The 22,906-nt window shown below is 38.6% G+C and overlaps 1 protein-coding gene across 1 annotated transcript in view; it reads right to left on the bottom strand.

The window, feature by feature from the left end:
* The window catches only part of ZNF385B (zinc finger protein 385B), a 414,552-nt gene that overhangs the window by 83,229 nt on the left and 308,417 nt on the right, over positions 1–22,906 (bottom strand). Inside the window, exon 4 of the mRNA XM_060151403.1 lies at positions 746–891. Within this exon, the coding sequence (XP_060007386.1) occupies positions 746–891 (146 nt within the window). The remainder of the gene's footprint in view (positions 1–745; positions 892–22,906) is intronic.

Below are 22,906 nucleotides of genomic sequence, written 5' to 3'. Positions count from 1 at the left end.
TGGTTAACCTTTTCTTTTACTATAAGCTTAGAATCTAGCTATGGACTGATTTTAGGCTGAATTCTATTGTTGAAAGATGTCATGTTCCACTTGGCATACCTACAAAGTTGTCTTTCATTCAAACAGAAGAAGGTCAGCTGACCTGAATGAAGAACACTGGTAATTATAGGTAATTCACTAATATTTATCATGTAGTTTAAAGGGAATGTCAAAGTATCATGCAGACAAGTAACATGTTGACCTAAAATGAATTTTTTCCTTTTACTAATAGAATCGGATTCACATAATCTATAATAGCCTCCAAATAAGAATTCTGTTTGTGTAAGAGTCTTTATCTAAAAAAATCTCCCAAATAAAAATGTACCCAGGAAGATGAAACATACACTTTCTTTTTCTTTCTACTAGTAGGGAAAAATCAGTGTGGCTTGATACCTCTAAATTGTGTTCTTGAGCATGTGAACAGCATCCCAGAAAAGATACGGGTTCTCAAGCCATTGAAAAGTCTATCAAAATTGCACAAAGTAACAGGTGAAAAGTCGCCTGTGGAAATATTTATAAAATAAATATGCTGGTTATTGTTTGGACTAGCTCTCATGGGTGAAGCATTACCTTTCATAATGTATAACCAATATATGGTCTAAAACTACACACTTTGGAAACAAGCTATATCTATTGCCTATTCACAATTGTAATGAAAGAAAGAGATTGAGGAGGAGACAAATAAAATAAAAATGCATTTACTCACTGTGTTAAAATTTGGAAACAGCCCAACAGCAGCAGAATTACTGTCTACTGGAAAAGACATAAATGGTTTGATATCCAGTGAAGGCTGCATCATCAGGGTAGGTGTGCGCACAAGAGCAGGAAGGGTAGTAGAGTGGCATGTACTGCCTGCCAAGAACAAAACAAAAATGAATTCAATCTCTTGCTCACATCCATCTCCCTCCCCAGCTTACAGTGCAAAAACAAGACTGCTGAGCTGCAACCTGCAAGCAAGAGAGTTATGCTGGGAGTCAGCAAATGGCACAGGAGGAGAAAATACACGTAAAAGGGTCTTCTTGCTCAATGTCTAAGACAGTGAAACAGAATGTGTCCCTATGGCAAAGGTCAAAGGCTGCTCAGACTCTGCTGAGATACACAGTACACAGATCCTGCTGGCAGGTGAGGCAGAATATCATCCTCTTGTTCACTAAAAATGTAGGAGAGAGGAGGGGAGGAGCCTCTTGAAGCCGGATGCAATTTACTATTCACAATTATTGAATGGCTAGTCGGCGCATTTTATGCAAATCAGAGATAATTATAGGGTTTTTACCAGGGGAAGAAACCTTGGACTCTTATAGTTACTGTCCAATCCCAGGAAACTTATCACTCAAACAATTTGTTCTCTTAAAAAAACAAACAGGGGGCTTCCCTGGTGGCGCAGTGGTTGAGAATCTGCCAGCTAGTGCAGGGGACACGGGTTCGAGCCCTGGTCTGGGAGGATCCCACATGCCGCAGAACAACTAGGCCCGTGAGCCACAACTACTGAGCCTGCACGTCTGGAGCCTGTGCTCCGCCACAAGAGAGGCTGCGATAGTGAGAGGCCTGCGCCCTGCGATGAAGAGTGGCCCCCGCTTACCACAACTAGAGAAAGCCCTCGCACAGAAACGAAGACCTGACACAGCAAAAATAAATAAGCTAATAAACTCCTGCCCCCCCAAAAAATAACAAACCCCCCCCCAGAAAACCCAAACAAACAGAAAGTTGCCCTTAGTCTGGACACTGGAGAGTAAGAGAATCTAACAGGGGTGATTTTAATCAGGGTAGAGGCAGGGTTTTGGGAGACAGGGAGGATTTGGAACCAAATTCTTGACTTCAACTTTTATTTCTAATGAGCCTTGTATTATTTTAGCAACTATCCTTTTAATAATTTATTAGCTGTCTTTACATATCTGGTGTAACCTGTCTGTAGGAGATTTAAAACACCCCTCTCCAGGGTAACATGCATTTTTCTCTAGCCTATAAGCTCTACATACGGCAGATAAGTAATCGCTGCTGCAGGTGGCTCTCCAGGAGACAGGCTCTGATATGTCCTTTCTAAACAAAATACAACAGGCATACTGAGATAAAATTCACCTACTTGAAGTGTACAATTCAATGATTTTCAGCATATTCAGAGTTGTGCAACCAGGACCACAGGCAATAAAAGAAACTCCATACCCACTGGCAGACACCCCCAATTCTTCCCAACACCTCCAGCTCTTGGTAACCACTAGTCTTTCTGTATCTACAGATATGTCTATTCTGGACATTTCATTTAAATGAAATCATACAATATGAGTTTTTTTGTGACTGTTTTCTTTTCCTTGGCATGTTTTTAAGGCGCCTCCATGTTGTAGCATGTATCAGAATTTCATTTCTTTTTAAAGCTGAATAATATTCCATTGTAGATGTACAATTTTTGGCTTATTTATTCATCAGTTGATTGGCATTTGGGTTGTTTCCACTTTTTGGCCATTATGAATAATGCTGCTATGAACATTCGTTTCTAAGTTTTTGTGTGGCAACAGGTTTTTAGTTCTCTTGCATATATACCTAAGAGTGGAATTGGGGATTGTTGGGTCATATGGTAGTCATATGGTTTAACATTTTGAGAACTTTCAAACTGTTTTCCAAAATGGCTAAACCATTTTACATTACCACCAGCAGTGTATGAAGGTTTCAATTTCTCCTGACGTACCTACATAGGACCACAAATAATTATATGCCTAAAATCCCCTGCTGGCTTCAAGGAGAAATGAACAGTATGGGAAAATGCTCTGACTATTAAAATTTCCACCAGTCTTCTTTCACGGTGTCCCAGAATAGTTAAAATTTCTATTTCAATGGTATATTTTTTGGTAATGAATTTCCTTAATAAACTCTGCATAATATTTCAAATCATTCCAGAACATTACTCGCAGTAGTGTTTAATGGACTGTCATACCTCATTTACTTTGATCCTAAAAACTGAAAAAAGAGAAGGGGATCTGAAGCATTTATCTGTAATGGCAAGTCTTTAGGTCAGCCTGTCCATTAGGGAATATAGAGTAGGACTCAGCCAAAGAGAATCAGCCAAAAGTATAGGTCAAACAGAATTTTTTTGTGTCTTTTTCTGATGCCAAAGTAAATACTCTGATCTCAGCCTGGCATTCACATAACCACCCTGCATTTAATTACACATTCTCCTTCTAACATTGCTAACTTCAGAGCTTGCAGGTCCAAGATGATATATTTTATCAATATGTCAAATGTTACAGAGGCATTTACTAAAATATTTATCTTAAAAGCTTTGCTTCAAAATCTTAGCTAAGGGACTTCCCTGGTGGCGCAGTGGTTAAGAACCTGCCTGCGACTGCAGGGGACACGGGTTTTATCCCTGGTCCGGGAAGATCCCACATGCTGTGCAGCAGCTAAGCCCGTGCGCCACAACTACTGAGCCTGCACTCTAGAGCCCATGAGCCACAACTACTGAGCCTGCGTGCCACAGCTCCGAAAGCCCGTGTACCTAGAGCCCGTGCTCTGCAACAAGAGAAGCCACCGCAATGAGAAGCCTGCTCACCGCAACAGAGAGTAGCCCCCACTCACTGCAACTAGAGAAAGTCTGTGTGCAGCAACGAACACCCAATGCAGCCAAAAAAAGAAAAAAAAAATCTTAGCTAAATTGAAAAACAGGTATTTCTTATATTAGACCAATGGCCTTTTACTATTTACAATTATTATAATTGTCAAAAGTCTAAAGTCTAAAAGCATACAGTATACTTAAAGCTGCCTGTTAAAAAAGAAACAAAAGGCCTAAAACGGGGTCACTTGTGCTAGTACCTAACCTAATTGCAGTTAGAACCTAGGAATGTAATCCTACTCAGGAATGTTATCCTAACCAGTTAATGTGGAATCTTCTGGTCAGCACCAATGAGGCAACTGGTCATCCATCCCCCAAAGGAAGAGGAAGTAATCTGCCACACAGACTCCTTCTGTCCCGCATAGATAGGTTACCTAAGCCTGAAATAATCCTTTTTGTTTATGACTTTCTTGTCTTGCCTTTAAGAATCTTCCCTTTCTGTAGCCCTGCTCACTGGAGGGGATGCTGCTTGATTCATGAATCGTTCAATAAAACCGATCAGATCTTTAAATTTTACTCAGTTGAATTTTGTCTTTTAACATTTCTGATGAACAAATATATAATTATTTTGCCATTGTAGGTCTCCCAAAGGGAAGCAAAATTCTTTCTCTAAGCCCACAATGGTGGCTCTGATAACATTGTAACACATGGCCCTGGAGAGCCTGCAAGAGTCACTTTGTACTAACAAACTCAAATCAAACAGAATGCAACATGGAGCTTGACAAACAGATTGCTCCATCGACAAAGGTCAGAATGTACAATGATCCCCCTTACCCAATCAAATCTCTAGGCTAATAAAGACAGGGCTCAAAAACTACTTAGCTGCCACCCTTCATTAGCAGCTGTTTACCATCTCATTAGCATTTTAATGACAGACAATTTGCCATGTAAAACACAGATTGTTTTAAAGTACTGGTAGATCCTCAGAATAAATATAAATTATGGGGAGAGACCTTCAAGATGGCGGAAGAGTAAGACCTGGAGATCACCTTCCTTCCCACAAATACAACAGAAATACATCTACATGTGGAACAACTCCTACAGAACACCTACTGAACACTGGCAGAAGACTTCAGACCTCCCAAAAGGCAAGAAACTCCAAACGTACCTGGGCAGGGCAGAAGAAAAAAGAAAAAACAGAGACAAAAGAATAAGGACGGAACCTGCACCAGTGGGAGGGAGCCGTGAAGGAGGAAAGGTTTCCACACACTAGGAAGCCCCTTCACTGGTGCAGATGGGGGGTGGGGGTGGGAAGCTTTGGAGCCGTGGAGGAGAGCGCGGCAACAGGGGTGCAGAGGGCAAAGCGGAGAGATTCCCACACAGAGGATCGGAGCCGACCAGCACTCACCAGCCTGAGAAGCTTGTCTGCTCGCCCGCCAGGGCGGTTTGGGGCTGGGAGCTGAGGCTTGGGCTTCGGAGGTCAGATCCCAGGAAGAGGACAGGCGTGAACACAGCCTGAAGGGGGCTATTGCGCCACAGCTAGCCGGGAGGGAGTTTGGGGGAAAGTCTGAACTGCTGAAGAGGCAAGAGATCATTGTTTCAGGGTGTGTGAGGAGAGGGGATTCAGAGCACCCCCTAAACGAGCTCCAGAGGCGGGCATGAGCTGCAGCTATCAGCGCAGACCCCAAAGACAGGCGTGGGACGCTAAGGCTGCTGCTGCTGCCACCAAGAAGCCTGTGTGCGAGCATAGGCCACTCTCCACACCTCCCCTCCTGGAAGCCTGTGCAGCCTGCCACTGTCAGGGTCCCGGGATTCAGGGACAATTTCCCCGGGAGAATGCACGGCGCACCTCAGGCTGGTGCAACGTCATGCTGGCCTCTGCCGCCGCAGAGGCCATCCGCACCCCTCTGCATCCACACCCCTCTGCATCCGCACCCGCATCCGTACCCCTCCCTTCCCCCGGCCTGAGTGAGCCGGAGCCCCTGAAGCAGCAGCTCCTTTAACCCAGTCCTGTCTGGGCAGGAACAGACGCCCTCAGGTGACCTACACGCAGAGATGGGTCCAAATCCAAAGCTGAACCCCAGGAGCTGTGTGAACAAAGAAGAGAAAGGGAAATCTCTCCCAGCAGCCTCAGGAGCAGCAGATTAAATCTCCACAATCAACTTGATGTACCCTGCATCTGTGGAATACCTGAATAGACAACGAATCATCCCCAAACTGAGGCAGTGGACGTTGGGAGCAACAATATATATTTGGACGTTGGGAGCAACAATATATATTTTCCTTTTTCTCTTTTTGTGACAGTGTACGTGTATGCTTCCTTGTGTGATTTTGTCTGTATAGCTTTGCTTTTACCATTTGTCCTAGGGTTCTGTCTGTCCTTTTTTTTTTTTTTTTAAATAGTTTTTAGTGCTTGTCATCATTGGTGGATTTGTTTTTTGGTTTGGTTGTTCTCTTCTTTCTTTTTTTTCATCTTAATTACTTTTTAATTTTTAATAATTATTTTTTATTTTAATAACTTTATTTTATTTATTTATTTAGTTTTTCTTGCCTACTTGCTTTTTTTCTCCCTTTTCTTCTGAGCCGTGTGGCTGACAGGGTCTTGGTGCTCCCGCCAGGTGTCAGGCCTGTGCCTCTGAGGTGGGAGAGCCAAGTTCAGGACATTGGTTCACCAGAGACCTCCCGGCTCCATGTAATATCAAACAGCAAAAGGTCTCCCTGAGATGTCCATCTCAACGCTAAGACCCAGCTCCACTCAACGACCAGCAAGCCACAGTGCTGGACACCCTATGCCAAACAACTAGCAAGATAGGAACGCAACCCCACCCATTAGCAGAGAGGCTGCCTAAAATCATAATAAGGTCACAGACACCCCAAAACACACCACTGGATGTGGTCCTGCCCACCAGAAAGACAAGATCCAGCCTCACCCACCAGAACACAGGCACCAGTCCCCTCCACCAGGAAGCCTACACAACCCACTGAACCAACCTCACCCACTGGGGGCAGACACCAAAAACAATGGAAACTACGAACCTGCAGCCTGTGAAGAGGAGACCCCAAACACAGTAAGTTAAGCAAAATGAGAAGACAGAAACACACAGTAGATGAAGGAGCAAGGTAAAAACCCACCAGACAAAACAAATGAAGAGGAAATAGGCAGTCTACCTGAAAAAGAATTCAGAGTAATGATAGTCAAGATGATCCAAAATCTTGGAAATAGACTGGAGAAAATACAAGAAACGTTTAACAAGGACCTAGAAGAATGGAAGAGCAAACAAACAATGATGAACAACACAATAAATGAAATTAAAAACTCTCTAGAAGGAATCAGTAGCAGAATAACTGAGGCAGAAGGACAGATAAGTGACCTGGAAGATAAAATAGTGGAAATAACTACTGCAGAGCAGAATAAAGAAAAAAGAATGAAAAGAATTGGGGACAGTCTCAGAGATCTCTGGGACAATATTAAACCCACCAACATTCGAATTATGAGGGGTCCCAGAAGAAGAAAAGAAAAAGAAAGGGACTGAGAAAATGTTTGAAGAGTTATAGTTGAAAACTTCCTTAATATGGGAAAGGAAATAGTTAATCAAGTCTAGGAAGCACAGAGAGTCCCACACAGGATAAATCCAAGGAGAAACATGCCAAGACACATATTAACCAAACTATCAAAAATTAAATACAAAGAAAAAATATTAAAAGCAGCAAGGGAAAAACAACAAAGAACATAGGAGGGAATCCCCATAAGGTTAACAGCTGATCTTTCAGCAGAAACTCTGCAAGCCAGAAGGGAGTGGCAGGACATACTGAGAGTGATGAAAGAGAAAAACCTACAACCAAGATTACTCCACCCAGCAAGGATATCATTCAGATTCGACAGAGAAATTAAAACCCTTACAGACAAGCAAAAGCTAAGAGAATTCAGCACCACCAAACCAGCTCTACAACAAATGCTAAAGGAACTTCTCTTCCTTCTCTTTAGCAGGCAGGAAACACAAGAGAAGGAAAAGACCTACAATAACAAACACAAAACAATTAAGAAAATGGTCATACAAACATACATATTGATAATTACCTTAAATGTAAATGGATTAAATGCTCCAACCGAAAGACACAGACTGGCTGAATGGATACAAAAACAAAACCCATATATATGTTGTCTACAAGAGACCCACTTCAGACCTAGGGACACATACAGACTGAAAGTGAGGGGATGGAAAAAGATATTCCATGCAAATGGAAATCAAAAGAAAGCTGGAGTAGGAATTTTCGTACCAGACAAAATAGACTTCAAAATAAAGACTATTACAAGAGACAAAGAAAGACACTACGTAATGATCAAGGGATCAATCCAAGAAGAAGATATTGTAAATATTTATGCACCCAACATAGGAGCACCTCAAAACATAAGGCAAATGCTAACAGCCATAAAAGGGGAAATCAACAGTAACACAATCATAGTTGGGGACTTTAACACCCCACTTTCACCAATGGACAGATCATCCAAAAGGAAAATAAGGAAACACAAGCTTTAAATGATACATTAAACAAGATGGACTTAATTGATATTTATAGGATATTCCATCCAAAAACAACAGAATACACTTTCTTCTCAAGTGCTCATGGAAATTCTGCAGGATAGATCATATCTTGGGTCACAAATCAAGCCTTGGTCAATTTAAGAAAATTGAAATCTTATCAAGTACCTTTTCTGACCACAATGCTATGACACTAGATATCAATTACAGGAAAAAAATCTGTGAAAAATACAAACACATGGAAGCTAAACAATACACTATTTAATAACCAAGAGATCACTGGAGAAATCAAAGAGGAAATCAAAAATATGTAGAAACAAATGACAATGAAAACACGACGACCCAAAACCTATGGAGGTTCCTTAAAAGACTAAAAATAGAACTACCATACGACCCAGCAATCCCACTACTGGGCATATACCCTGAGAAAACCATAATTCAAAAAGAGTCATGTACCAAAATGTTCACTGCAGCTCTATTTACAATAGCCATGACATGGAAACAACCTAAGTGTCCACTGACTGATGAATGGATAAGGAAGATGTGGCACATATATACAATGGAATATTACTCAGCCATCAAAAGAAATGAAATTGAGTTTTTTGTAATGAGGTGGATGGACCTAGAGTCTGTCATACAGACGAAGTAAGTCAGATAGAGAAAAACAAATACCGTACACTAACACATATATATGGGGAAAAAAAGGTTATGAAGAACCTAAGAGCAGGACAAGAATAAAGACACAGACGTAGAGAATGGACTTGAGGACATGGGGAGGGGGAAGGGTAAGCTGGGACAAAGTGAGAGAGTGGCATGGACATATATACAGTACCAAATGTAAAACAGACAGGTAGTGGGAAGCAGCTGCAAAGCACAGAGAGATCAGCTAGGTGCTTTGTGACCACCTAGAGGGGTGGGATAGGGAAGGTGGGAGGGAGACGCAAGAGGGAGGAGATATGGGGATCTATGTATACATATAGCTGATTCACTTTGTTATACAGCAGAAACTAACACACCATTGTAAAGCAATTATACTCCAGTAAAGATGTTAAAAAATATATATATATAAACTATGCTTTCATCAGTTCCCTCACCTCAACCTTGCTGTTTTCACTTTTAATACCTGCTTTTTAATATCACTTCACCAAAACTGATTGCTTCAAAGGACGTTTTTGCAAGTGGAAAATGAGTGGGAATAAACTGCACTTTTTCCACAGGGTAGTTTGGGCTTTGATCCCTCTGTCACCTTTTCCAGATTTTGTTGCTGCTATTGCTGCTGGGGAATATTTCTCCTCACCTCGGGATGCCCCAAATTCAGTGGGAGATACAAGCAGAAATTGGGCCAAAATGCGTTGCACCCTGAAAGAAAATGCTTAATCTCTCTAAAACTCAAGGACTCACTGAGGAAAAGAAGATTGAAAATATAATGAGTAGGTATTTCAACACAAAGGGTGGTAAAATGTTCCCATGACATTGCTGTTCTTGTGGAAAAGAGCCAACCCTCTGTCGTTTGTTCCAAGGATTTGGCAATATTATGTAAAATACTTCCTATATGTATTTCTGTTTCAAAGCATAGGATATAATCTTGTATGTGTCATAATAAATTGAGTCATAATAGTTCTCCACCTTATTTGAAAATAAGGCTTTTTACATCAGTTAATGTATATATATTTATGAAACTGCCTGTACTAAAATTAAACACACATGTACAAACATGCATATCCCAAAGATCTAACAGTCACCACTCTCATTATGGAAATTCCACACATCCGTATATTCTCCCATAAGCATGCAATTAACCTTCTCCCATAAATTTCATTTTGATGGTAAAATCCAAGTTGTATTCATCTACAGCTATGAAACCAACAATATGTGAAGGGCAACTCACCACTATGGTCATAAAGAAAACTATTATTTCAGCCAACTGCCTCTGTAACATAATAGGTGCCTTACTATGTCAGTGGATTATGTCATAATCCAGCACAATAAAACCTCCATTGAGGACCAGGTGACACTTGAAATGATTGCCGTAGTCTTGACCCTAAGGAATAGACCTTTGAAGGTCTACTTAGGTTATAACTTTGAGGCTTTCTTTAGGTACCAAAACACAAACAAACAAAACATCTCATTCTTAGAAAGGAGAGTATGCCAAAGTCACAGAAAATCTGCACGGAGAAGCATTTTCAGAATGAGATCAAATGTGCATACAGTCTACAATATATCCTGCGGCAGGAGTTTCTTCCAATGCCGTTATTATGTATGTTTGCTTTAGTGAGCACTGAAATAAAAAACTTCACATACTATAAAAATCTGTTAGGCAGAGACAATGTCGATTATAGAACTCCCAAAGATCTCTTTAAAGAAATTAAAATGAGTGGCATTTCAGATTTTCCACTAAACTCAGATTTCTCTTTTTATTGCTTTTCCAGCTTTGTTGCCCCTTATACGGAGTAACTTTCCCTCTTACCAGACAGTCACCAACCAGCATCTCCTCCACCCCTTCCCTCACTATTTCCATTTTTATCCGTCTGCCGTGTGAGAAAAACAAGAAGCGAAGTGTGGGAGAAAGGTGAATAGTTTATGTGACTGATAAAGGGTTGTGCTTCTGAAAAGGCCACACAACATAATAACAGAGATAACATTTTTATAGTGCATATACCAGGCACTACCCTAAGCACATTACATATGCATACACACATATAAGCATATAACATTTCCATATATACTCATTTATATATATAAAATTATATATTCATATCATTTTTATCATATATCATTTATATGTTAATATTATATATTAAGTATATAATCATTTCTGTATATTGAATGAGTATATGTACAAGTACATATACAAATATACTTATAATAACCCAATGAACAAGGTACTATTACTAGCCCCATTTTATAGATGACAAACTGAGGCACCAAGAGATTAAGCCCAATTTCATACAGTTTGTACGAGGAGGAGTCAAGATTTAAACCCAGGCAACCTGACTACTTAATTCTTCTTTTTACTACTATGCCATGGTAACCAAATTGAATATCTGAAAATACCTCAGTTACATACACACATTCTCTAGCTGTAGATAGAAACATTTTACCATCAAACTAAGAGATTTAAAATGTTGGATCTCCTTTGCAACTGGGAATTCGTTAAAACTTTCATTTGAGCTTAATGTAGTATTGATGCTGAGATAACTAAAATATATAAGATTTTTTTAATGCTCTATAAGAATATATTTATCTAAAAATAACCTTCCCTAAATAATAGTATTATTTAATTCAGTAAACACTTATGGGGGACCAACTGTTCAAGGCACAGTGCTGACAGTTACAGGGAGTATAAACTGAGTCAGACAGAATTTATTTTACTTACTAAGAGAAGATAAGAAAATAAAAACTACCATTTAGTGAGATTCTACTCTATGCCAGGTACTGTGCTAAGTGATGTGTGTCCCTTATTTTATTAAATTATAACACAATTCTATGAGGTTTGTATTATTATTCCCATTTTACAGTTGAGAAAGGTAAGGCTTGGAGAGATTAAGATCACAATATATGGTAGGGTCTGGGTCCAAACTCCTGTTTGTTTGACTCTAAAGCCCATGCAATCATTCCAAAAAGTAGGCTATTTATAAAGTTGTTACGTGAAAAAGATTCTATCATCAAATACATATAGAAAATGTTGGTTTCACGGAAGTTTGAAATGGTTTTTTTCTACAAAACCTCTTGGAGCTTTTAATTTAGTAATGGGTACTGTGACTGTCTAGGCAGATATAATTTCTACCCTCAATTTGAGAATGAATCAATCCTTTTTATTTTCTTAGAGGTGTGGGATAACCATGATACTATGGCATGTCCTTCAGGCTGCTGTCTTATACACATTAAAAGCACCAATTCAGGAGAAAGCAAATGACTTTCAGGTCCACCACTTTCTTGTTGTATGACCTTAGACAAGTGATTTTACTTCTATATACCTCTATTTTCTTTTCTATAAATTGGGGAAAATACGAGGACCTGCATTATAGGACTGGTAGGAGAACTAACTGAGATTTTTCTATACAAAGTACTTAACCCTGTGCCTGGCACCTAGTAAGTGTTCATTAAGTTTCCGTTACTGTAGTTATGAACTATTCCTACCCCTGTGACACTATGCCATATCCCTGGAGAGCATAAATAGTTAAATCCATTAATACTTATAAAAGGCAGGATATGTCAGTCGTCATGTATTATCAACAAAATTTTAAGGAATTTCAAGAGAGAAAGAAATTAGATCTGGTTAGGAGCTGGGTTCATAAATATTTCCATAGGTGAACTATCTCTTAAGACAAGCCTGAGGAATGGTTAGTATTTTGAGAGGTGGGTATGGGAGAATGGTGAAGGGAACTGCATAAGCAAAAAGCATAGAAATATGGAAGGTATTAAAATTTAAAACTTGTTCAGGCACTCAGGAGTTCTTAGTGTTTCTGGATCAGAAGGTAAACAGTAAAGAGAAAAGCAGAACATCTTTGTGACCTTGGAGTAAGCAAAGGTTTCCTAAATAGGAAACAAAAAGTGCTAATCATAAATGAAAAAAATGACAAATATACTCTATTAAGAATACGAATGTAAGGATAACACATGATCAAGGGAATGAAAAGGCCATCCAGAGAGTATGAGATGATATTCACAATATATGTATTTTGACAAAGGACTTGAATCTAGAATAAAGAACTCCTACAGATCAGTAAGACAAAGACAACGCAGTAGGAAAATTGGGCAAAAGACTTGAATGGACACTTCACAAAAGTAGATATTAAAATGGCCTGTAAACATATGAAAAAGCACCTAACTTCATTAGTCATTAGGGATATGCATTAACCTATGAGATATTGCTACATACCCACAAGGATGGTTACAATGAAGAAAGACAGAGATTACCAAGTGCTGACAAGGATATGGAGCAAGCAGAGTTCTTATCTGAAGGTAAATTGTTATAACTACGCTGAAAAACGATTTAGCAATGTCTACTAAAACTGAATATACACTTACTCTATGACTCAGCAATTCTACTTCCAAGTATATAGCTAACAGAAATGATCTGTATGAGAAAGTTCATAGCAATACTATATATAATAGCCCTAAATTGAAAACTGGCCAATTAACTAATCAACAATAGAAAGAACAATTCTGGTATCTTCACACAACCTGACATTCACACAATATGGAATACAGCAATAAGATAAAATGGTATATGGTGACGTGAAACAACGAATAAACCTTGTAATGTCGAGAAAAGTAACTAAAATAAAGTAACATACATCAACATGCTGTATGATACCATTTATTTAAAGCACACAATCAGGCAAAACTAATCTATGCCGTTAGTTAGGATTATGGCAATTTTTGTAGGAAGGGTAGGATGAGGTTAGGGTGCAGTGACTGGAAAGGAGCATGAAAGGGACTTCTAGGATATTGGAAATGTTCTTTTATTAGATCTTAGTGCTAGTTTCACAGGTGTGTATGTGTGTATACATTCATTCAACTGTACATTTATGTGCACTTTTCTGTATGTTACATTTCAATAGAAAATTTTTAAAAGTGATATATTCAATGTTATTAACTTTAGTAAACTACTTTGACACATAGAGGCAAAATTCCTCAACAAGAAGAACATCTTGAAATACTCTCAAGTTTGCATAATTTTAAGATAAGTATGTTTTCTTAAGTTCTTTTTTCTACTGCCAGCTTGATTTTGCTCAAAATGATTTGTGAGAAAATAAAAGTTCCCTTTAATGCTGATATTTCCTTGCTGCACTTCATAAGTGGCTAGAGGAGACTGACAGAGAATCCAGGGATGCCAAAGAGAAAAAAGTATATCTAGAACTCTGAGTCTGTAAAGTCTTAACAATTGGCAGCTTTGTGCCTGAATCTCCCTTGGGGCAGTTCAGGGTTCCCTCCAAAGTGCTCCAACAGCAGCAGCATTCTGGCAGAATGCTGACTTTAAAAATAACTTCTTCTGAGTACCACCCTGAAGTTTATAAGCAATAATGAAGTGCTGCATCAAAAACAGCAGTGAAGCCACATCATGATTTAAGCCACAATGTCCTTTGGGTTAGTGGTAATATGCCAGCTTTTACACAAATTGATGAATCTTTCACTAAGATGCAATGAATGACTTTTTGGATGTATAGCAATAGAATACATAGAACCCAGTGGTGGTTCATTTATATCTGAATATTTTGTCCGTGCACTGTTTCTTATATTTAAATTTTGAAAAAATGGGTAAGATTTATTTACTATAGAGTACAAAATACAGTTTGATTAAACATGTGACATACTTCCTTAGCTGCAATCCTTTTTTAAAGCAGCATTGAAAAATCTGAGAATTTCAGAATTTAAGTAAAGAAGATAATTGGTTCACAAAAATGTCTTAAGAACCAATTGTCTTTTTAAGCTGAATTTAAATAAGTTTCTCTCTGTTACAGTTTTCTTCACTTGTAACCCAATATTATTAAGCATGCTCGTGAAAAGAAGGAAAGTCAAAGAAGAGAAAATAGAGTTCTGACAAATGCTTTGTCAAGTTTTTTGAAATAGTTTTTAATACACCTAACTTATCAAAAGGGAATGTCATGTGCTTAGTTCCTAAATTACTAAGTCTTTAGAGAAGCCAAAATTATCTCCAGACAGGGCTTTACTAAAATTGTCTGAGGTCGAGACTGGATTGGGAGGTCAGGAGCCTGACGGAATTTTCTGGCAAAAAGACGTAGGGAGATGGTCTTGAGCTACATTTGCCCAGTGACTTCTGTCTATGGCGTCAAGATGCTTTCTTGAAATCTGACGCCTCTTTTGGTTTCAGAGGAACTCTTTGCTCTCCCTTTACAGCATGCTAGGGACATAATGGCAGTATGACTTATTTTAGAAACCTTCCTAAAACTACAGACTTTCCTAGGAAAGAGAACTATGTTTCTCAAACTGCTGAATATTTCTAGAGGAACTATAGTTCATAAAATTTTAGCAGTAAACATAATTTAGGAATCCACCCTTCATCTTATATGAGAAAAATGGGATTAGGAGAACTTAATCTAGCATGGTACCTGACTGATGGTAGGAATCAAATTTAGAGCTCATTGCCTAGAGACACTATTTCAAATACTTGTCTGTACAATCAAAGATGTACAAGAATCATATATTGAAGTCTTTATCTTCTTTAAAAATTTAAGTAGATTAGTATTTAGTCTGTGTTCTTTTTGTATATAGACTGAAATTTAGAAGTACTCATTTTTAAATGAGATTTTAATTTTAATGGTTTTATTAATATGAATACTGGAAGAAATTAAATGAAAGAGAAAATCTAATGTGGCCAAGAGCCAACATTCTTTCCCTTTTAAAAAGCAGCAGCAGATTGATTACAACACCTAATTTTAAATAATTATTTTAGTATTCCCAATGGGGAAAAAAAGAGAGAAGCAAAATTCATTCAAACTATGCTTTTAACCATACTGTTTGGATCAATATAACTAATTCAAATAGCTTCACAGGAGGAGGTACACACATTTCTGTTGGTGGCTTTTATACTAAAGTTCTATCAGAAGTGTAACAAAAATGCTATCTGAAAAGACACATTTTTCCAAGCAATGGCAACTGACCTTCTACTGGAACAGATGAAAGAAGCAGGGCCTTACGGGGACAGCTCACAGGAAGGGGCTGCATACAACAGCTCAGGAGGTCAGCACACCCAGCTGCTGCTATAAATTCTAGCTCCGGGACACCAAATGTTTTGCCCCCTAGTTTCAGAGAATTTCAGTTTTGCATTCAGTGTCTAGGTTGTTTACATTTAAGAACCAAAGATGGGGAAAGAAAAGAAGAATACTGGTTTACTTAACGGTCCTTTTAAAAAGATATTTTTCTCCCAGAAACTCCCCCAATTTAAAGAAACAAAGTTAATATTTGCTCTGCCAGTGTTCTCTACTCCCACCTTGGTAGAGAAAAGAGGTTTCCTTAGCTTAAATATTAACCAGACATTTCAAAGCTATTCAAAAGCTGTTGCCCATGTTAAAAAAATTAAAAAAAAAAAATAATAGGCTCCTAGAAAACACAAAATGGGAATAAAGAGAAGAGTAAAAACTGTGTTAAAATCCTCTTCCCTTTTTGCATGCATATCTCATGACCACCATAATTATAGTGCACCATAGAGAATTCAGAAAAAATCCTAGTGGAGTATTATAATGATTACATAGTGACTGTCATAGACGAGGCCACTCTTGGTCCTCTATCAGCCAAGAAGCCATTTTTATCCAGGAGCAGTAGAGATGGCTCCCACCTGGCAGCCAGGGCTGCTGTGCAAGCAGCATGAAAGCCATCATTCCATCCCTGTGGAAACCTGGTATGGGGTGACAAATCTGGCCATGCGAGGGATAGGGTGAGCAGAAATTGTGGGTAATGGGGAGACAGTGGGGTTAGAATGGGGAAAAGGATGAGGCGGATTTGGAGAGGAAAGGAAGAGTGGTGTAAGTTTGGCTGAATTTTGCCAAGTGGACTAGAATTGGCACCAATGCCTTATTTGGAATTTCCTAACATCTCACTACTAAAATGATTTTCTTCTTTTTCATCTTCAATTGTTTGGCAGAAATCTGTATGGAATGAAGTAGACCAGAGCAAAAACTGTATCAGTAGGAACAACCTAATTAAGCAGGGCATCTAAGTCCTTCAAACAAAGGAGCTGGGCAACTGGGAGACACCCTTATCCTGAGACACACGGAGAGTCTTGTGACCCAGGGATGCTTGCACTACAAAGGGTCTTTAGTGGGTATTAAACAGAATGGCCGATCCCTGGCCTGGTTTCTTGGAACTCTGCCACTGTCCTGACATCCTAGAAATGGATGCTACTTGCTTCAGTCATGCAGGCAGCTTCTGGGGCACTAGTGATATGCAAAACAGCATCAGATAAGGCCCTCTGGTGAATGCCCAAGGATTTTCTGCATTGGAAGTGATTCATCATAAATGATTGTGCCTGTCCCTGTGTATCATGTTTATTCTTGCACCTTTATAATGTTTTTATTCTTTGGAATTTCTTTTTGGCTTCCCAAATGACTCCTTCTCATTCCCCCTGTGAACACTAAAAGTCAAAGACATAATGATTTTTTAATAAGGAGCCGCATGGAAAGCAGAGAATTTAATCACAGCACTCATCATTTTCCTTTTCAATGATTTGCTTTCTAAGGCAACAAAGGAATGGAAAAATTTTCTTTTAGAAGAACATTTGTTTTCACTCTTGGCCTCTTCTGAACTTCAAACAGCCTTTTATGCTCCCTTTGTTTTAAAGGAAACAAATGGAAAGCAAACATTCATAAAAGTGGACTTGGTGCTCAACACATTTAATATGACAAAGTGTGTTGAAATTTCAGTTAAAGAAAATGCAAAAAGAATCCAAAGTTCTCAAATTGCACAATCTCTATTTTCAAACTCTGATTGACTTGTGTCTCTTTTCTCTAACACCTACTTCCTCTCTCTCTCTCTTATCCCGCTCTGTGTCCCTAGTCTCCGGCATCCCACCTGTTTCTCTTTTCTGCCTCTCTCATCTCTCTTAGCTCTCTGATGTCTCTGGCATTTTCTGTCTCTGTCTCTGTATGTGTATGTGCCTGTCTGTCTCTCTCATCTCTTCGTCTCTGTCTCTCACCACTAAATACTGCTGGGGAACTAGAAAGCACTCTTAAAATTTGTCATTTGCCTTTTTTGCAGCTATATTGTATTAATTTCATTTTCAATATTTGCTTCTATAAATCAGAAGATTAATAGCAAGACTTTGCTAATATCAGGGTGAGTTTGTCCCCATAACAAGATAAAACAATTAAATTAAGGCCGTATCTCCAGTTATGTCTCAAGCCGTCAGGTCAGTTGCAACAACTGAGCACTGTTTCACATGTGCTTACATGATAGTGCCTGCCACCCGCATGACAGAATGGGGCAAGTTAAGAACTTAAATCCACCATAGAATTTAATGGTATCTTTTTACAGAAATTCATCAGAAATTCAGAAATTCATCATGTATCTTTTTACAGAAAAAGATACAATTCTGTATCTTTTTACAGAATTTGGGTTATACAAATTCTATAACTTTTCATCGAGGAGCACAAGGTGATTTTACGTATATTAAGTAGACTTCAAAACTGTTACATGGCTTACGATCATCCCACGTTTTGCTGATGAAAAAACGATGCTCAGGGATAAATAATTCCATGACAAAGCATATAGACAAAAATGAAGCCAATTATGGACCCAGGGCTAGAAAAAAATTTCTTCCAAAATCAGATACTAGCCTAATAAGGATAACGATACTGAGCAACAGCGTCTGCTAAGAGGTCCCACAATACAGGGTCTCTAGGACCTTGGAAAAATTAATGCACACTGGCCTTAATTTACTCATTTTCTGCAAGAGTCTACTGAACGCTGAGTGTTTACACCCCTAATCCACAAATGAGGTAGAATAAAAGAAGCTGATACTTTTTCAGTATTTTCCAAACCACCTGAAATCTCACTGGGGACAATGAGATAAAAACATCTTCCTACTGCCAAGAGTTTCTAAGTTTCTAACAGTAATATTTATTCACGTTTAAAAATGGCAAAATTGAAAGAAAAAGGATTTTTTTAGGTGGGGAGAACTGAAGTAACAATATTAAAATAAAAATAATTTCACAAATATCTATTGTATACATACAAAATACATCTATCCTCATGACAGACAATACTCCCTCTTGAGGAGCTAAACTTACCTGGTTTCCAGAGAGATTTCTATGCCCAAAGGTCTAAATAAACATGAAGCCATTGAGTTTTGATTTGAACTAGATGGAACATTAAAAGCTTGAAATGTGCCTATCATAAAAATCATGTGACAAGAGTATAAATCACCCATGTCACTCAATTTTATTACAGGCTACCAGCCACTGTTCTGTCAGTCTGAATGTGAATTCTTGAGCATGTACAATCATCCGCTTAAATATACTTCCTGAAGAGAATAGAAAAGAGAGAGCGTTCTAACATACTTGGATTAAACCTAAATCTTATTTTTACCTAGTAAAAATGTGAGACAAATATCAAAAGAAAAAGGAACTGTAGTTCATAAAGACAAAGGAAATGTCGGAAGTCTGTCACATCTTTATTATACTTAGCAAAGTGACCCAGTACTACAATTTAAATAAAAACAAGTTAGAAAAACCAAGATGACCTTGGGCAGGGGAGTCACGAAATTAGCAAAATTCTATTTGCTCTAACTCAGGTACTTTTTCCCTTTTCTAAAATTGACTTTAACTGTTTTACATTTTTGTCATATACTTCATGAAAGAGTCCCCTGAGGTGTAAAAGCTGATCGGCTAGCAATGCTTACCTTGGTTTTTAAGATTACAATCCACGGTTCACTTCTGCATTCGAACACTGTACGAGGCAGTACATTGAGAGATAAATAATTCCATCATTTCAACCTGGTGCTCCTGTGAAATGTGGTGCTAGGAAACAGCCGACAGGCAGTGCGTCTGAACAAATCATACGTTCTGTAATTGCCGCTTAGCTCTAATTACTACTGAGGATAGCGTTTGCAACTTGATTCCAGGGAGAGGGCAGACTACCTTCTGACGACACTGAACCAAATATATCCTAAAAGACTGACAAGTTACTTTCTTTCATGTAATTTTTCTGAGTATTTCCCAGCTACTCAGTAACTACCACTTTGCCACGGTAAAAGTAGAATCAAATAATCTGACACCCACCTCTACTTTCCAATGAAGCAATTTAATTCTCTCAGAATATGTACTTATTATAACAGTTTGGAATTTTTAGTATCACTCAGACTTAAGGGGATTGTTTTTTTCTTTTCTAGGTGGGCAACTAAATCTTTATTTTGAAATTGGTTTTTATTTAAAAAAGGAATATGTTCTCAAAATGTGAACTTTATTTATATTCTGCTAGTCCCAAGTAATTTATTTGCATACCATTAGACCTAGAGAATTTCTTTTCTGGGGAGTTTTAGGTTTTAAATAAAGATTCACAACATGTAATTCAAAAAGACTGAAGCAGATAATTAGATGTTGATAACATTAATAGGGATGTTTATGCATTTCAACTCAAAAATCTAATTTCAGTTATATGGGAGAATTACCATGGTGAAATTAGCAGTTATGTAGGCTTGGAATTAAAATAATACACTTATTCCTATACCTAACTAATTTCACTCTCCATCTAGTGGCCTCTGACCATATGATCAGAATAAGGCTTCTGATATATCCAGGTTACACAGTGTGGCTATGACCAAATGGTTGTTTTGCTTCTTCTAAGCTGATTGTCACTGATACTGTTGCATTAGCTTTGTGGACATTTGACTGAATGAAACTTAAAATGACTGATGTTTGCAAATGTCGAGAAGGATTTTGCACTTTGGTTGTGCAACTTTTAGCATATTTGTCAACCATGGCCAACACCTCAGTGATGATGTACAGAACAAATTACACCCACCCAAATTCAGAGATTTGGTATATCTACTTAAGTCAGATTTGTGCAGTAACTATCAGGGATAGGTAAACCTAAGGGAATAATTAGATGTGGCAATCAAAATGGTAATTATAAAACCAGCTCTTAGAAATGGCACATATCTCTAGGCCTCAGTTGTTATGAATAATAACAACATAGGACTCTAAATGGAACACAGTATGGGAGCTCTATACTTATTTTCCCCCAAATAATAATTGTGCACTTCTTGCTCATGTAATACTTAGTTCTTCATGATTAAAATAAACTTATAGACACTGCCGTGGTTTTCACTTTATTTTTTATTTTATTTTTAAAAATCTATACCTACAATAGACCTCTCCAAAGAAAACTCTTTGCTCAGTAGGGATTATGTTGACGCTTCCTTTGAGGTATTTTTCTTTCACAGAGCTAGGCAAAATATTCCATTCTTTTCTGCTTGCACTTAAATCATGCCTGATTCCTGGAGTATTTTTCTAGAACATTTCCAGGTCTGGCACACTAGTTCATCGTAAAGCTCCCAAATCCTTGATCTGTGCCTCTCATAGGTCCTTAGTTTAGTTCAGCAGTACACAAAGTGTGGCCCCCAGACCAGCAGCATCTGCGTCACCCAAGAACTTGTTATCAAAGCAAATTCCCAGACTCCATCCCAGACCTACAGAGTCACAAACTCTGGGGGTGGGACCCAGCAATCTGTGTTTTAACCAGCCCTCCAGGTGATCTGAAGCACTCTGATGTTTGAGAACCACTGGTCCATGTATGTATGTACTAAGAGCAACAGGAGAAAGGGATAAGGAGCATTTAAGCCTCTATGGGAAAAACTATGGGAGAGACAAAGGCTTATTAGCAGAGGGGTGGCATTTGAGTGGTGATCTAAAGGACTGGAAGAGTCTGGATGAATCTGAAGGAGGCACCAGGCATCCCTCACCCGGCTAACCTATCACATGTGCCCTTGAGTTAATGCAGCCCCACCAATTCCAAGGTCTTAGTCCATCAGTCACCATCTTTAGTCATTCCATTCTTAAGGAAAACAAAGAAGACTTTCCTCAGTCCTATTAGCCTCTTAGTCTACCAATTACTCTCTTTTCCCTTAACTTTTAATTCCTTTTAGAGCAGCCTACACTTCCTTTTTCACTTTTTTTTTCTTTTTTACTATCCCTTCACTTCACAAATCCTATGATTTGGCTTCTGATTTTTCCAGCCTAATAAATGTATGACTTTGAAGTCCTTTATCAGTCTTCCTTGACCCCTGTACCAGGTAAAATATGATCCCATATCTGAAACACCTCTTTTCTAAGCTCAACTTTTGTTATTTCCAACCACCTGCTGGACCCTTCACACCTGTATCCCATTGGCACCTCAACTTCAACTTGTACAAAGTTAAACTAGTCATTCCAGCCCCCTGCTACCTCCCCAAGAGATGTTCCTCCTTTGGTGATCTTTATTTCACTGCCTGGCACCATGAGTCTTCCAGGCACCACAGACTCTAAAACCTGAAGCTGTATTTGACTTTTCCCTCTTCCCTGATCCTGAATCAAGCTAGTTATCTTTATGACCTCTCTCACCTCCTTCCCCTTTTTATACCCATTACCCATTACCTCCATTTAGGTTCTCATTAGCTGTTCACTAGCATAATCCTTTAACCATTGTATTCCCACCGTAGTCAACTGAATTCTTAAGAAGGATAGCTTAAATCAATCATTTTTCTATTTAAATGTCTTCCATGGCTCCCCTCAGTGAGTTATGGGTTCTGAAATCCAATACACCTGTTCAAATCCCTACTCTGCTACTTACCAGCTGGGCAACATTAAAGGAATTAATTGACTTGCTAAGCCCCAGTTTTCTCAGCTGACAAGTAGGAATAAAACAGTACTCATATCTCATGAGGAGACCAGAAGGAACTAATCCGTGTAAATTCTTAAAGTGCAAAGAACATAGAAGGACTTAGTGAATAATAAGCATTATTATTATCATCACCAAAGCCTTTCACGGAATACAATTCCAACACCTCAGTTCAGCATTCATCACCATCCTCAAACTTAACTGAAAACCATTTCCTTACTCACACTTTCTAAGATATGTTAAACTGAATTATTCTTCAAGGGAAAAAACCAAGTCTTAGTTTTTTTTCTGTCCCTGGCTCCTTAGGCAGTGCCTTACACCTAGTAATTGCTCCAGAAATGTTCACTGCATGAAGCACTGACCTGTTCTTGTACATACAGACTTTCTTAATTCTATCACTTTGTTTACACTGTCATGTTTCCCAGGATGCCCTTCTTTGACTGTCCCC

This window comes from Lagenorhynchus albirostris, chromosome 6 (assembly GCF_949774975.1).
Source record: "Lagenorhynchus albirostris chromosome 6, mLagAlb1.1, whole genome shotgun sequence".
In the NCBI taxonomy this organism is placed as follows: domain Eukaryota; kingdom Metazoa; phylum Chordata; class Mammalia; order Artiodactyla; family Delphinidae; genus Lagenorhynchus; species Lagenorhynchus albirostris.
Note: the sequence above shows the minus strand (reverse complement) of the source record. Positions and strands in the feature narration are given on the sequence as shown.